The sequence below is a fragment of the Panicum virgatum genome, chromosome 3N, assembly GCF_016808335.1.
Source record: "Panicum virgatum strain AP13 chromosome 3N, P.virgatum_v5, whole genome shotgun sequence".
Taxonomy (NCBI): Eukaryota; Viridiplantae; Streptophyta; class Magnoliopsida; order Poales; family Poaceae; genus Panicum; species Panicum virgatum.
In genome coordinates this window covers 10,043,321-10,058,964 of record NC_053147.1, presented here as the reverse complement: position 1 = coordinate 10,058,964, position 15,644 = coordinate 10,043,321, and the positions used below count along the sequence as shown (strand labels likewise).

Here is a 15,644-nt window from a genome sequence, read left to right as displayed (position 1 = left end):
GCTTTTCCGAGCTCAACTGCAATGAATGATAGTAAAAAAGACTTGTCACAACTCAATTCAAATAAATCAGTGATTATGTAGTACGGTATTAAAAATTCCTTTCAACGAGCAGATAAAGGTACCAAATCAAACAAGTTTGCAAGCCTTTGGATCCGGTTGTAAAAGGCAACCAACCACGACCCCCACGACCCAGGTCGGAAAAAAGAAAAAAACGGAAACAGTAGCGACTCCCACGACCCCATGTCGGGGGAAAAAAACGGAAACTGCAGCGACAGGAAAACCACGAGGGGAGGAAAACCGGGGGTGCGACATGACTCGGACGGCTCCGGGGCTCGTTCTCGTCGGTGGAGATTGGACGCTGGGGACCAAATGACTATTTGGAACCCGGGGACTAAATAGTGCTGCCCTATATATATATATATATATATATATATATATATATATATATATATATATATATATATATATATATATATATATATATATATATATATATATATATATATGCCACAGCTCAACTGATGAAGTGATGAGATACATACGTACAATGTGTGGGTAAACAAAAATCAGAAGATGCATGGGCCACACGTTACAATCAAGTTGATGCTGGCATCACTGGAGGTCCAATTGTGCTACATATATGTGTCAGATAGTTAATACGTACAATTGTGCTTCCAAGTACAGGGGATCAGCAAAACTAACAACAGTGCTAAGCTTTATTACCCGCAAAAAAGAAACAGTGCATAGCTTTTTCAAGTGCAAACAAGGACTAGTGACCAGTTGTAACCATCGATCATGATGTACTACTGTAAGTCGACGACGACGTACGGCAGCACATGTGCCATGCATGAACGTACGCATCTTTAGGAAGAAAACAGGAGCAGGGTTGGAAGAACACCATGTGAAAGTTTTCGCAATTTGCTAATTTGTTTGTAGATTATCGATGTCTTCTCATCGCAGTATACAGTATACACTAAATATGGACTATGGTACTTCTGATCCATTTGGGAGCAAATGGAGAGAGGTTATGCCTGTCCGACCTTTCAGAGCGCAAGGATATATATACATCAATCTAGATATATAATATATAGTAAAAACTATGTAACTAGAGAAGATAAATTTAATGACTTAACTTGGAATTGGGGAAGTAGCTACTAGCTAGCAGCATAAATGTATTTTGTCTGCTTTAAAATCTGGATTTCTTTAATTAAATCAATTCTAGCTTCCCTTATAAATTCATGTACTACTTGAGGGACCAATCAGTCGGAGGACAACTGGGATGGATACTGCCAAAAGCAGCTGTCCCTCTCGTTTGATCGCCCCTGCTGATACGCAGTACAGTGCAGTGGCTTGATCATGCAGGAGTGGACCCCTGTATAGCAGTGGGTGTGCGCCGCAGCTGCAGCAGCGGCAGCGGCGTGAACGCAACACCAATCGACGTCGTCGCCACCAACTTCGTTGTCACCTTCCATGTGACGAGGCCATGGTAGATGGAGGATTGGAGGTCATTTTTTTTTCCTTTCTACTTATTAAAGGTACGGCGGTCTACACGGCTAATCGAGGAAAAATTCAGAGTTTTTTCAGTCCACTTTCTGTTAGTTCATTAACTGACGATCTATCATCAATTTTAGTTCTGTTGAAACCTGAACCATGCATTATTCTATTGTCCTGATTCACCCAAAAAAGAGAAAAGCGACGTGACAATCCCTCCCGAGCCCAGCCCAGTAATCTGGCCCATAATTGAGAGAACCTTGGGTTCCACCGATGTTTTGTTCTGAGAGTTAGGCGGCCCGTATCACACATTCACACGCCGCACACTACTCAGCCCATGGCCCATACGTGCTTGCTGTGGCGGCCCAATAGAAGGAACATTGTTACGTACTCAACCGACCCAGGCAATTCCCATCATGTTTTTCAATTTCTTCCATCCACAACGAGCAACGGCATGCTTTCTTACACTTCACGATTCATTGCAATCATCGTGTTTCTTATATATAGCAACATATACATGAAAAAATAGAGCCGCGTTGAATATATTTGGTCCAATTAAAATTTCATTTATCTAGCACATTTTCTACTTAAAAATATGTATGCTTCGTTTTCATCTGTTGGAATAGTGTCATTTGCTAAAGATGACTTGTCATGATCTAATCGCCTGTGTAATTTAAATGGAATCATGTGCAACCTCTGATAAGAACGTGGGTCACCATTTTATAATCATTTTGAGTTAGTTTATTAGCAAGTTGTTTAGATAGATGCTTAATGTTGTACTATATGTTGTTAATTAGATCATGTCGGTGAGTATTTTCCAAGAACAGAGAAGACTCTTCCATGGACCACGCATTTAGTGTATACATAAATAATAATATACTCCCTCCGTATCGTTTTAAATGTCGTTTCCGACAGCTATAGGAAAAATAAAAAACCTGTGAAATTCCATTGATACCCTTGCTCCAATCAGCCCCACGGTAGTGTCCTCTGTTTCTGTTGCTCGGATCCGTTTCTTGCTGCTACCGGCGGCCGCCGCGCGTCGGGTGGAGAATGGCACCACAAGGTGAGTGGTCGCCTGGAGCTCCCACCGCCGGCTCATCGGAGCTGCTCCCCGCGGTCGGCCCATCCGAGGTGCTCCCCATGGCCGCTTCATCCAAGCTGCTCCAATCGGCCGCCCCATCCGAGCTCCTCCCCACGGCTGCCCTGTCTGAACTTCTCCATGCCACGGCCTTGTCGGAGCCCTACGCCGCCGCTGGTCCTTCGTCATGGCTTAGAATCTGTGGATCCGGTCTTCCTCTACAGTAATGCCTATCACGCCTTGCCGCCTTGGCCACACGGGCAGATGCGGCGGCGGCGTCGCACCAGTCTACATCGTCGAGAAGGCACCGGCATAGGCGGCAAGGTTCAACTTCTCCCTCGCCGAGGTACTCTCTGAGCTTCTTGTGCATTGGATTATGTATCTATGAACTTTCATGTTTAGAACTCTGAATTTTCTGAACCTGAACTAAGAACCAAGAGAACTCTGAACTTTTTGAAACAAGAACCAACAGAACCTGAACCTGAACTTTCTTGTGCGTTGGAGTAGATTATGTGAAATTTGCACCTGGGAACTCTGTATGGATATGTGCACTGGTTGGCATTAGTAGTGCTAGAGTTACACTAGCACAATTGAGCAACTTGCAAGATTATTTACTGTGCCAACTTGCAGGATTGCACTAGGGGACATAAATGTTCAAGAGGGAGGAGGACAAAAGAGCAAGAAGAGAAAATCTCCTTGTGTGGTGATGCCACCTTTTCCATTGAGCCGAATGATGCTATCGCCAAGGACCCAACTTCTGGCACCATGGTTGAGGTCCCCATCGGTTAGGCATGAGACATCGCCATCTACTACAACATGTGATACTCCATATGGTCAAGGCCAAAGAGTGATGGTTAAAATTGATTTAAATATGACACCAGGAGATAACAGTCAAGAGAATAGAGATAATCAGCTTGGTCAAGAGAATGGGGACAATCAGCTCTGTCAAGAGAATGGGTGTAAGCATCTAGGCCCTCTAGGTATGTTTTGGTGATTAATGACAACCGTTATTGTGACTAATGAATTTGTGCAGCTTAATGAATCATTGTCGCTCATTTGGTCATTTGTTAAAGAGGCCCCTCAACTTCGTTATTCAAAAAGGCGATCTCAGTATTCAACTCAAATATATATCAAGACTAAGGATCTTTCTAGTCCTAAGTGTCGTGAGGTTGAGAAGGACACTTAGGTTAGTATAGGTTTTATAGTTTTGTAGTGATCGCACTATTAAGAGGAGTTAAGGCCAAGTAACTTGAGCATGGACATGGTCAATTAAAAATGGATGCACACTATGGTCACTCAGGTTCTAAGAAGTTCAAATAAGTGGTTTTCAACTTATATCTCAAGAATATTTGGATTTCATTCAAAGACTCAAATCAGAAAAGGCAAAATCAGAAAAAGTCTATACACCGGTTTAACCGACGACTCAACTTTTCTATACGTCGGTTAAACGCAGTTATCAGAGTCTGGACAGGTTCTATACACCGGTTAAACCGACGATGTTTGAAATTAACGTCGGTGCATTAGTCCAGAGTTAGTTTTTCCAGGGTGTTTCAAGTTCTATACACCGGTTAAACCGACGATGTTTGAAATCAAACGTCGGTGCAATTGACCAGTGAGATGGTTTTTCCAGGGATTTCAGAAGTTGTACTCACCGGTTAAACCGACGATGGATTTGAGTTAACGTCGGTGCAATTGTCCAGAGAGTTGGTTTTTCAGTTGATCAGTGGACAACTACACTCACCGGTTAAACCGATGATACATCGGTTAATCTGCCCAAGTTGTAACGGCTAGTTTTCCAAGTTGGCAGTTTACATTCATCGGTTAAACCGACGCTGGCTATTGGAGGTTCGTCGGATTAACCGGCGCTAAGCAGTTTTCTGGCAGCTTTTCTCCAACGGTTCTATTCGTGTGAGCTGCCTATATATACCCCTCCAATGGGTCATTTTGCTCTCTCTTGACACCAGAAAACATTCATACACTATACTATTGTTGAGAGCCACCTTGAGCTTCATCTTTCACACATTTGTTCATTCAATCATTCAAGAAGCAAGACTAAGGACTTGAGTAGAGAGAAGCTTGTGTGCATCCGTTCTTGGTGATCAGTTCTTGTTCAAGTGAAGGCCCTAGCTTGTTACTCTTGGTGATTGGCAGCACCTAGGCGATCTTGGTGATTGAAGGTGTTTCTTCCGGAGCTTGCCAAGGATTGTGGGAGCCCGAAGAAGTTTGTACGTGGCTTGAGCTCCACCACGCCGAGATGGTGAACGGATACTCTTAGTGAGCGCCCTCGTCTCGGTGACTTGGGAGGTGACAAGACTCTTAGTGAGTGTCACAACGTGGATTAGGGGTGTGTGCCAACACATCGATACCACGGGAAAAAATCCGGTTGTCTCTTGCCCACTCTTTACTTTCAAGCACTTACTTTCATGCAATTATTCATGTGCTTGACTTTAGAGATCATAACTTAGCTCTACCTTGCTTAGTTTATTACCTTGATATATCCTTTATAGCTTGTGTAGTTAGCTTAGTTAGCCGGTTGGTGAATTGAGCCTTATTAGTATTGCCTAGGTTAAGGTTGCTTTACTTTGTTTTTAGAAATTTGAAAAATGCCCAATTCACCCCCCTCTTGGCCCATCGATCCTTACAATGGGGACAATCAGCTTAGTCAAGAGAACGGGGACAATCCACTCGTTCAAGAATGGGGATAATCAGCTCGGTCAAGAGAATGGGGACACTCAGCTTAGTCAAGAGAATGTGGATGATCAGCTTGTTCAAGAGAATGCCCGCAAGAAGCTAGTACTTGATGACGTGAGACGGAGAGCAATATTTGAAACTTTGCTTGGAAGGGCAAGAAACGGTAATCTGAAGGGCAATAATACAAAGGAAGTGTCAATACAATTCTCAGTACCTCTTCGTACAGTCCAATGTATTTGGAAAAAAAAGGAAAAAGTTGTATAGACCAAGGCCTTGTAGTTGATGTTGGTAATGAAAAGAAATGATGCGGTAGAAAGAAGAAAGTGGTGGATGTTTCAAAGCTTCAAGATATTCCTGTGTCAAGTCGCGCAACAATAGCTGATGTGGCTAAACACTTAGGTGTTAGTAAAGGCAAGATTCAGAGAATGAAAAAACAAGGTGTGATAAAACGTGTATCCAACACAATAAAGCCGTACTTGACTGAGAAGAACAAGAAGGATCGTCTAAGGTGGTGTTTATCGATGATTGACCCAAGGAGTGCACCACACGATCCAATGTTCAAAGGGTTGTTTGATTATGTCTTAATTGATGAGAAATGGTACTACATCACCAGGAAGACATTGCAATATTATAAAGGTGCAGATGAAGGACAACTTGCAAGGACATGCAAGAACAAGAATTACATTCCAAAGATTCAGATTTTGACTGTTCTTGGCCGACCAATATTATATTGCTATATTGATACTGGGCTTGGGAGTATTTACTAGCTGTATGAGCAAGCTGTTTCAAATTATAATGTCAAACTGGAAGTCTTGCTTTTGAATTAGATATCTGTTGCTTTGATGTGAATAAGATTTAACGTGAACCTTACTCGGTATGTGCAGTGGATCTGGTAGTGGTGCTTCACTTAGAAGTACTGGAATTTTATGGCCACCGCTAATAATTCTTTCTCCAAGCTGCCGATTCAGTAAAGGTGGCAAGTCTATTTTAATGTATCAATTGCCTAATTGATGGGCTCTACCAATTTTACCTGATACAGCTAAAGTCTGTTGTTGCAGGAAACAATATTTAGAGATGCTTCTAAGAAATTGAAGGTAATGATTTCCTCCCATTATTTGCCATAATATGTAGAGCTTTTATAGGTCAAAGCTTCATAAGCATTCTTCTCTGTTGCAGCCTGAACCAAGAACCAAAAAAACTCTGAACTTTTTGAACATGAACCAAGAACCAACATAACCTGAACCTTAACTTTCTTGACCTTTCTTTTGTTTCTAGTGTGGCTCAATTGATCTTTTTGTTGTCAATTCGAATGTCATTTCAGAAATCCTTTGAACCATAATTTTGTCAGGAAGTCACAGGAAGATAAAAGCAGAAGTCTCGGTGTAAATTGAGTCCAAGCCTGTGCTTCGTCTTTCCAATTGAGTCCAAATCTCAGATGCTAGATGCTGGCTTGAGGCGCCCTGGAAGCGCGCAGACACGCAGAGCAGCGCCAGTGCCAGCGTGAAAAGCGCCCTGCCTACTCCTCATGCTCCGCCTGGTCGTTGCTTGCCTCTCCGGCGGTGCCCATCGTCGCCATCACCGGGTGCTGCAGGATCTAGAAACGCGTGGGAATAAAGTGGAGGCAGCCATGGGATAGGCGGAGGTGGATGGGGAGAGGTGGAAGCGGCCGGAAGCATCAAATCGACGGGAGGCGGCGGAGGCATCCAAGCACGACGGCGGAGGCTTTCCAGGAGCAGCTGAAGAGGAGGGCAAAAATGACCAATCACTCATGCCTACACTTATAAACGACATCTATTTTGGATCCTTTTTTATTGAATTGTGGACGACATTTAAAACATACGGAGGGAGTATAATAAAAGCACGTGCATTGCTGCAGTGTCATATATATATATCCAGCTAGTTAGAAGAGATTCACATTAGCTAGTCCCCGTTTGCATCCACCGCAACTAAAAGACTAAAAGTAGCTAGCTACCTACCAATTAGCTAGCTAGTGGATCACATGTTGTATCACAAATATGGCATCATCCGTTTAAATTAAGGAAATGTTAGTGTTTGTATGTCTAAATATGAAGGGATTTATACACTCCTTTTTGGTATTTTTATTCGAGAATCTTCCTTTTGGTATTTAAATCCATTCCAACTCATCCATCCAAAACAAGGAAGTATCGCACGTAAAAAAAACACATGGTATTTCAGCTTGGTGGATGCCCCTTCTTGCACTATAATGTTGTCGCACTAGGAGATCGGACAGTGCCACATGGCTTTGGCAAGGTGGCTGCTGACTATGATTACACCTGATAATTCACTGGGTTTTCGGCAAGTTTTGATCCTATTTTCTCGAGAGAAAGGGTTTTGGTCCTTTAGAGACAGAGAGAAGAACACACCAACCGACCACCTCTCATTTGTTTGAGACATGATCAACAGTTCAACACTAGCTATATATATTCCCTGATCAATGGCAGCACAAGACATGTTTAAATGGAAAAGCGTGCTCCAGATGCTTTTTATAATCAGTTTGAAGTTACTGAAGCAACGCAAGCTGCTTTCCATATGCTTAACGCTAATATATTGTTAGCTCATGTTGGTGATAATGATCAAGGCCGGAACTTTTTTTCATAATCTAAAAAAAGCTCATGTCGGTGATGAAAGCACGTGTTGAGTTTGGAAATCTCCTGCGGCATTAATTGGCATATAATTCTCTAGGGAGGCAGTGACGTCACATTCTAGACTAATACGCTTTCAACTCTAATCTCCCGTATATTGTATTTTTCATAGATAAACAAATTTAATTAGGGGGGTAATGTATGCACACCAAATAAAAAAATAGTGGAAGTACAAGGCCGTCCCACCCCTCGGTAGCACCTAGCCACCTAGCACGTACCTACTCAAGCAAAAGCAAGCTCATCGACATACAGTTTGACCCCACCGACTATGCAAGATGCAACTCACTCGGTCACTAAAAAAACTACGCAACTCATTGCTGGCATCACACTCAATCTTTATTTAAAATTAAGTTAGAACCATCCGAAAGGTGGCTTTGTGCTCAAACTTTAAAAGATACTGAAAAATTACGGACTTCCAAAAGGATACTGAAAATGACTAGCCATGACATCAACTATCATACGGACATTTGATTATGTTTGAAGATCCATCTAAAAATTTGACATGAGTTATCAAATATAAGTCAAGTTAAAAAACGGAACTCTGAAGGATGCATAGAAAAGTCCAAACGAGTTCAGGGAAATCAGGATATAAACTGAAACGTGAAGCATCACTGTATATAATTACATACAAGCCATGTTTTGGACATCAACAAGACCCCCTAACATATAACTTTAACTATTAGTTGTTGTTGCAAAATGTTTATAATATGTAACAAAATAATAATAATTTATGAAACTACATCACGACACAAATCTATTTGTATCATTTTAAAATATCAAAACTGAACACAGAAGAGTAATATGCAAACTATTTTTTTTTTGGGGGGGGGGTGGAGTAATATGCAAACTATTTTTTGGGGGTGGGAGTAATATGCAAACTAATTAAAGTTTATAATGGTCGACTTAAATACAACTCTTGGGCATCACTTTTTTTTATAAGGGTGCCACTTATTTTTGACTTGATGAAGTAGTTGAGAAGACGGCCTTTCTATAAGAACCAATTCTCATTAGCCAACAAATAAAAAAAGGTTTAAACTATTTACAACAAAAGAGTTGTGTTCATCTTAGACACCCGGTTCTTTCACTCTCACTCACAGTCCCATCTGACAAATTGGACTAAAACTGACTTATCTAACATTTATACAAGTATATATGGACAACCCAAGCGGGCAAGCCTTGAATTATGTCATGGGACATCCGGCGTAATTAAACAGATTAAGAAATGAACACAGAAATCTCCGTTATACAACTTGAATTTTATTGAGTTGCAACATATGCCAAAACATTTTTTTTGTTAGCCGTGACGCATGCATCATCTTTAAACTTTTCCTTTTTGCAAATTCTTTCCATATTTAGTCAATTATTTAGCAAAAATTAACATTATTTTCGTTAGATACATTGTCATAAAAATTTAGGGCCCTACCTTGATGCCATTGTGGCTTATCAACAGTATGTGTACAAACAGTTGGTCTCCAAAATACTCAATGGAGGTTATAATCGAACCAATGGCGTGAACTTTTACTGTAAACTAGATGATGCTCTCTTAAAGGACATGGACATCACCTCGCACGAATTTCACACAAAAAAACATGTTCTGAGGCTAGCTAGGCTGTCACCAAAAAGAAAGGCACAATTAAGAGCAACTAATCGATCATGGTGAGCTCAGTTTGCAATGTGGTTCAACACATGCATGAAGCTCCAATCGCGGAGGCGGCAATGTTGGCGCCGAACAGCCTCACGACGCGCGCGCCGCCGCCCGGACAGAAATCGTCGCCGCCGCCGTCTTTCCTCTTCCGCTTCCTGCACTCGATGAACATCCGCCGCTTGACATCCATCTCCCCGTCGGCGCTGGCCGCCTGCGAGAAAGCGACGGTGTCACCGGCGATGATGCCCTTCTCCCTGACGAAGCGGCTCCAGCCTCGGGTGAGCACGTAGCTCTGGCTGCTGCTCCAGAACGAGTACCGGAACCGCCACACCTTCCCGCCGCCGTCGACGTCCTCGAAGGCGAGCAGCACGGGAGGCGCCGCGTCGGCGCCCTCGTCGAGCGGCGGGAAGTGCTTCTCGGCGTGCAGCTTGGGCACCACCAGCCGATTGAGCCGGCCGACGTCGCTCGGCGTGACCGCCTTCTCGAACAGCGGCACCCGGGGGACCAGGGCCAGGGCGTGGTCGCCGCCGCCGCCGCCGGCACCGCCGGAGCGCAGCGCCTGCCGGAGCTCGTCGTCGTAGGTGTGCTTCCGCAGCATGTCGACGACCTCGGCCTTGGGCCGCGCGGCGAGGAACGCCATCTCGGCAGCGTCGGCGGGGCCGGGGGAGTTGACGGCGGCGCCACGGCCGCGGAAGCGAAGCGCGGCCACGTCGTAGGCGCGCGCGGCCGCCGCCTCGTCCGCGAACGTGCCGAGCCAGACGCGCGCGTGGCGCTCGTAGATCTGCGCGCCCCACCGCCCGTTGGGCTGCGGCACCACGCCCTTGTACCGCGACGACGACGACCGCGCTCGCGGCGACGATGCCACGGCCTCGTCGCCGGCCATCCAGTCCTGCTCCGCCTCCTGCGTCGACGTCGACATGACGGCGAGATCAGGCGCAAAGACCACGCCGCCGGTGGATGCGCGCGGCGTACGGCGCCGGCTGGGCTCCACCGACGATATGCTTCTTGTTTGTGATGCGAGGGACCCGAGTAGCTAGCTTGCATCAGTGCTCTCGACGGCAATGTCAACATGGGGTTGCGTTTCACGTGCTGTATTTGCAGAGTAAGACTGGAACAGTTTCCGAGGTCTCCTCCGTCCAAAATTATGCAACGACATGGTAGCCTGGAAGTGTACTAGGGTGTCCAACCAAACTACTGAATACACCCTTGTCATAATTGATTAATTGTGGAGTTAGTCCTAATAAGTCTTACTTCCTCCGTTGCAAATTACAATTCGTTTTGATTTTTTAAGATAATAGTTTTTGCTATGTATATAATTATAGTGTATATTTAAAATATGGATAAATATTCTCTGATGTCAAGATCCAGAATAAAAGGCTCGAAATACGATAAGCACACTTGCCTCAAAAAAGAAGTATGTATCAATGATTATGAACTTATTGTGTCCTCCAAATATGTCACAGTATAAAATTGTGGCAAAAGTTTGGGTTTTAAGGAGTTCAGACGAAGTCTGCCGTAACCTGTTCGAGACTGAGTTGGATGGTCTTCAAAGAAGCTATATATGTATGTACATTGCATTGTGCAATCTGTAAAAGTGTAAACCACATGAACTGAAGGATGGACAGTATTCTGCACTTGATTAGTCTATTGGTTGGAGCAGAATTGCAGCATTTGTTCTACTTAGTACTAACTTTTTTTTACATCACACTGCGTACCACCAGGATGGTTTTACATACACTAGGCCCATCCTTGGTTCCGAATTGCGACAAAGTTTCAGAGGACATAGATATAAAGATCCAGCAAAAGGCACCAGGTTAACTGGTTAACTACCATTGCACTGCACTCCAAAATAATAAGACTCTGCAGTAGTCTCATTCTAGAGCCTTGAATCAACCAGGATGAAACCACTGTGTCAACACCTTTTCTTGCCCTTCGCCTTGCTTGCTTTCCACAGCTGCATAGCATGCTGAACCGCTTCCTTCATCTGGGCTTTCCGCCCCTCCTTGTAGTTCCACAGCTCAGGGAAAGGTTCCCTCCTGCCAATGCCCTCCTTCAGCTCAGTTAGCGCCTTTATTACCGCAGCATAGGCTTCTTCACTGTGCTCCTTCAGTTCCTTGAGCTTATTGTCATCCTCCCTGATTACTTCCTACACAGGCATATACAACCGATGATCCATTGCTTTCGGAGACAAGCATGACAATCAATACCAAGATGACAAAAGGCAAAGGTTCTTACCAGCACATTCCCATTAACCATAATAACTTTGAAAGGATTCCATTCTGGATTTTTAATTTCATCCTGCCACTTTGAACAAAGGATAGTGCTTTCGGCTTCAGCATCCTCTGCAGCAAATTTTCGCTTGCACATGTTCAGAAATGCTTTGGAGTCGAGCTCGCCCATTCTCTTTATGCCAATCTGCGTCTGGGAACTAGTGGTGCCAGACAAACCCTGCAGTGCCTGCAATTGGGCCAAACATGAATTCTCATAAACAGCAAGTGCACACAATGAAACTGAGTGGTATGGTGTAAAAAGTATCATACATCTATCAGCACTTCTCTAGCTTCTCGCAACTCATCACTGATCTTGCTTTCTTTAGTAATCAAATTTTGGTTAAAGCTTTCCACATCTTCCAGTTCAGTTATCTTCTCGTTGAGCTCCTCTTTTAGGTCATCTATCCTCTTGCTGGATTCAGAACCTTCAGCTCCTGGCTTCAGCTCCATCACTTGTAATTTTCCCATCAAGTGCTTTATGTCTAATTCAAGATTGAGCTTCTTTTCCGACTGTGAGCGCAACCTCAGAAGCTCTTCTAGAACAGCTTCTTTCTCTTTCTGACATTTTCTCATAGCAAAACACCCACAACCATGAGACATTCAAAATAAAACAGCACACAAGCACATTAAGGAAGCAGGGGCTAACCTTTTGTCTCTCCATAATCCTATTAACATCTTCATCAGCTTTCTCCTGCTCCACTGCGGCCAACCTAAGATGATTGGCTTTCAATGCATTCTATACAGAAAAAGAGACATGTACCTTGTGTAAGTTATATGCATGAATTTGTCTAATTTTCACTCAGCATTCTGCTCATATTACAATGCTAGATGAAAATTGGCTTTCAATGCATTCTATACAGAAAAAGACACATGTACCTTGTGTAAGTTATATGCATGAATTTGTCTAATTTTCACTCAGCATTCTGCTCATATTACAATGCTAGATGAAACCCAAAGGCTGTCTTCATTCGTTCACTATGACAATGAGAACATTCAAAGTTTTGCTCCATGATATCTAGCAACAAATGGTAGGTATAACACTGATGTTTTTTTCAAGCACAGAACATTGTGATGGTAGAACACTGATGGTCGTCAACAGGTTAGTTTCATCAATTTGACAACATGTGTTGTCATAGGAGACAAGAAAACTAAACACATTACACAAATTACCAAGCTGTTACCTAACTGTTTTTGTTAAAAAAAATGCGCTGCTGGAAAATGAAATCTCTCACCTTTTGCTTCTCTAACTCAAGCTCCCTACTGTTGCACTCACTCTGTGCAGTCAACTCCTCAATGTGTTTGTTTCTTGTACAAAGCTCATCCATCATTCCTTGGAGATCTGACCGCAGCTTCCGGTTCTCATCAACAACTCTTTGTGTATTTTGTTGAGAAAGCTGCCGCATCTTCAGGATTTCTAGTGATAGTGAAATACAAAATATATGTCAGTATAACGTAGCACTACATCTATATAATTAATCCAAATTGTATGCTTAAATAACCAGATATTCTCGTGTACCTCGAGTATACGACTGCTCCTGCTGTTCCCTCTTCTGCATCAGTGTGTCAAGAAATGCAGATCTCTTGTTGTACTCAGACTCAAGTTTCTCTAAATGCATCTCCTTTTTTTTAACTTGACAAGCCAAATTAGCCATCAGTTTGTCAGTTTTATTTGTCCCGTCATTCTCAATATCACTGAGAGTTTTCAGATCACCATTTTTTCTCAGTAGCTCACCTATTGCCCCAAGAGAATTGTAATCATCAGCCCTTGCCATCCACCCAACAGGCTCTGTACCTCCGCACTTCATTTCCTTCCAGCACTTTTTGCTGTACCCTTTCATTGTAAAGTGACTCTCAAAGGCCCGTGCATTCCTAAAACCACTCCAGTCCTTCCCAAACTCAACAATTGCATCACGCGTGGGACTACCTCTGTTATAGACCGGATGCACCTTAACTGGATGGAAAGATGAGAAATGCTCCTTCAGCCTATTCGCACTTTTGCCAAAGAATTCATTCGGCATATTGACTAGGATGCCCATCCAGGGCCAGACAAACTGCTCGTCTCTGGTATGTTGACGAACCTGTGGATCTATAAGCATTGGCTGCAACGGTGAGCCACATGATGATTCAGCTGGCTTACTCTTCAAATATTTTGCAAGAGCACGGTGGTCTGCCTTCTCTTTCGCCAGCAGGTCACGAGCATCCCCTACTCCCAAGGCATGCTGCAACAGGTCATCTAGGCTGTATTCCTTCTCTTCATCTGAACAAAATGGGCATCGGTACACGCCTTCATCACTTATCACCTTTAAATTTCCTGATACCAGAAGCTGAAAAGTGCTGGCCCCATAAGCTTCAACGTCAGAATCTCCATCTGAGGTGTAGTCCATTGCAGAAGGCGAGGGCCAGCAACCTTGAGGCCTGAGGGAGGGAAAAGCCAATTCCGAGAACAGGATCAAAATGATGTTATCATCTCTCAATATACAGTATGCTAAACTAAACAAGCATGCGTAAAAGAGGAAATACAACAACTACACATAATATAGGACAGGACCAACAAATACATGTTGTATCAGCGTCTGAATCTTAATCTAACAGTTGAATACAGATTGAATCAGAGACTGAAGCTTAACGTAAGAGATTTCTACTCCCGTATAGCATCTTGCCATATCAGTTCAAACTTCACCCATCACAATAACATCACAATCTGATAAATACCTTACAGAAAAGGCCAATCCAACTCTCCTGCCACCATTTTTTGTCTCAACAACAAGGCATATCTAGTACAATGAATGCATATTAGACTTGGTTAGCGCAAAATTAAGCTACAGTAAGCTACCAACTTGTGAAGTGCACGAGGGTTGGGGTTTTATATCCGAGACAAGGCACCTGACGAATTCAAGAATAGAGCACCAAGGAAAGCAGAGCGCCTTGGAACAAATAGGTATAAACTAACTCAACACGGGTAATGCACTGGTCTATTTCTCGGTCGTTTGTAAAACCCTCCTCCATCAATACAGTAATCGATTTTATCAAACTTTTGGGGAAAAAATGGCATATTTGTCAGCATTGATGCAATAATCGATGCTAACATGCATAAAGAGCCGGGGGTACAAAGAAAAAGAGGGGGGAAATCGAAATTCTTGATGATGAGGTGAGGTCCAAGAAAACCCCCAAAAATGTTATTTTTGTGGGCGGCTCCCGCTCCACTCCAAATCGCAAAGCACGCCGCCGGTTCGCTCGGGGACAAGAGCGTTTTTAATCCATGGGACCGCAGTCCGCAGCACAGGAAGGAACCAAATTTTCTTCAATTTTTTTTGGAAAAAAAAAAGTGGAGAGAAAACCCCAAAATAAAGCTAGGGTAGGGTGTTCGAGGGTTTTGCTTGAGGGGCCTATAGGGAATTGGGGAAGAAAGAAGGGTTCGCTGCAGCGCATTCTCACCTGGAGCGGGGCGGGGCCGCGGGGCGAAGCGAAGCGGTTGGGTTTCTTGTGCAGCTGCGCTCCCACTTGCTTGGTTACTTGGCGACGATCGCTAGGCTTAGGTTCGCCGCCGCCGAACTGGGGAAGAAGAGAAAGCGAGCCAAGAAGCGAAATGAAGAGAGCCAAGAAGCTCCCACTGCCGGCCCGGTCACTGGGCATAAAGAGGTGATGGGCCAATCCGTGCTGGCTTCTTTTGGCTTGCTTGCAGTTCGACACTCACTTGCCATTTCTTTTTTTTTATAACTGGCTTTTATATCAGTTTCTTTAGAGGGGCTTTTAGAATCAGTTCACCACTGAAATAGCACGTTTAGTTGATGGGCCAATGGTTCCGA

At 43.7% G+C, this 15,644-nt stretch overlaps 2 protein-coding genes across 3 annotated transcripts; both read right to left on the bottom strand.

Annotated features, from left to right (window-relative positions):
- Positions 1-9,561: 9,561 nt before the first annotated feature.
- Positions 9,562-10,487, bottom strand: LOC120667528 (AP2/ERF and B3 domain-containing protein Os01g0141000-like). The gene has a single exon (XM_039947589.1). It carries the CDS (start codon positions 10,485-10,487, stop codon positions 9,603-9,605), a length of 885 nt encoding a protein of 294 aa, XP_039803523.1. The 3' UTR covers positions 9,562-9,602.
- Positions 10,488-11,179: 692 nt separating this feature from the next.
- Positions 11,180-15,432, bottom strand: LOC120667231 (factor of DNA methylation 1-like). 2 transcript variants are annotated; one of them, XM_039947312.1, is made up of 8 exons: positions 15,274-15,432; positions 14,551-14,612; positions 13,355-14,253; positions 13,071-13,252; positions 12,485-12,574; positions 12,109-12,396; positions 11,804-12,025; positions 11,180-11,714 (listed from the first exon to the last, which is right to left on the bottom strand). In XM_039947312.1, exons 3-8 carry the CDS (start codon positions 14,220-14,222, stop codon positions 11,481-11,483), a joined length of 1,884 nt encoding a protein of 627 aa, XP_039803246.1. In that variant the 5' UTR covers positions 14,223-14,253; positions 14,551-14,612; positions 15,274-15,432; the 3' UTR covers positions 11,180-11,480. The 2 variants fall into 2 exon arrangements, with proteins under 2 accessions (XP_039803246.1, XP_039803245.1); XM_039947311.1 differs by lacking the exon at positions 14,551-14,612.
- Positions 15,433-15,644: the final 212 nt, after the last annotated feature.

Coding starts and splice junctions, on each gene's coding strand:
- LOC120667528 (XM_039947589.1), bottom strand. CDS start 10,487: ATGTCGACGTCGACGCAGGAGGCGGAGCAGGACTGGATGGCCGGCGAC.
- LOC120667231 (XM_039947312.1), bottom strand. CDS start 14,222: ATGGACTACACCTCAGATGGAGATTCTGACGTTGAAGCTTATGGGGCC. Junction 13,253..13,354: donor GGAGCAGTCGTATACTCGAG/GTACACGAGAAT, acceptor CACTATCACTAG/AAATCCTGAAGATGCGGCAG. Junction 12,575..13,070: donor TTGAGTTAGAGAAGCAAAAG/GTGAGAGATTTC, acceptor TTTTCTGTATAG/AATGCATTGAAAGCCAATCA.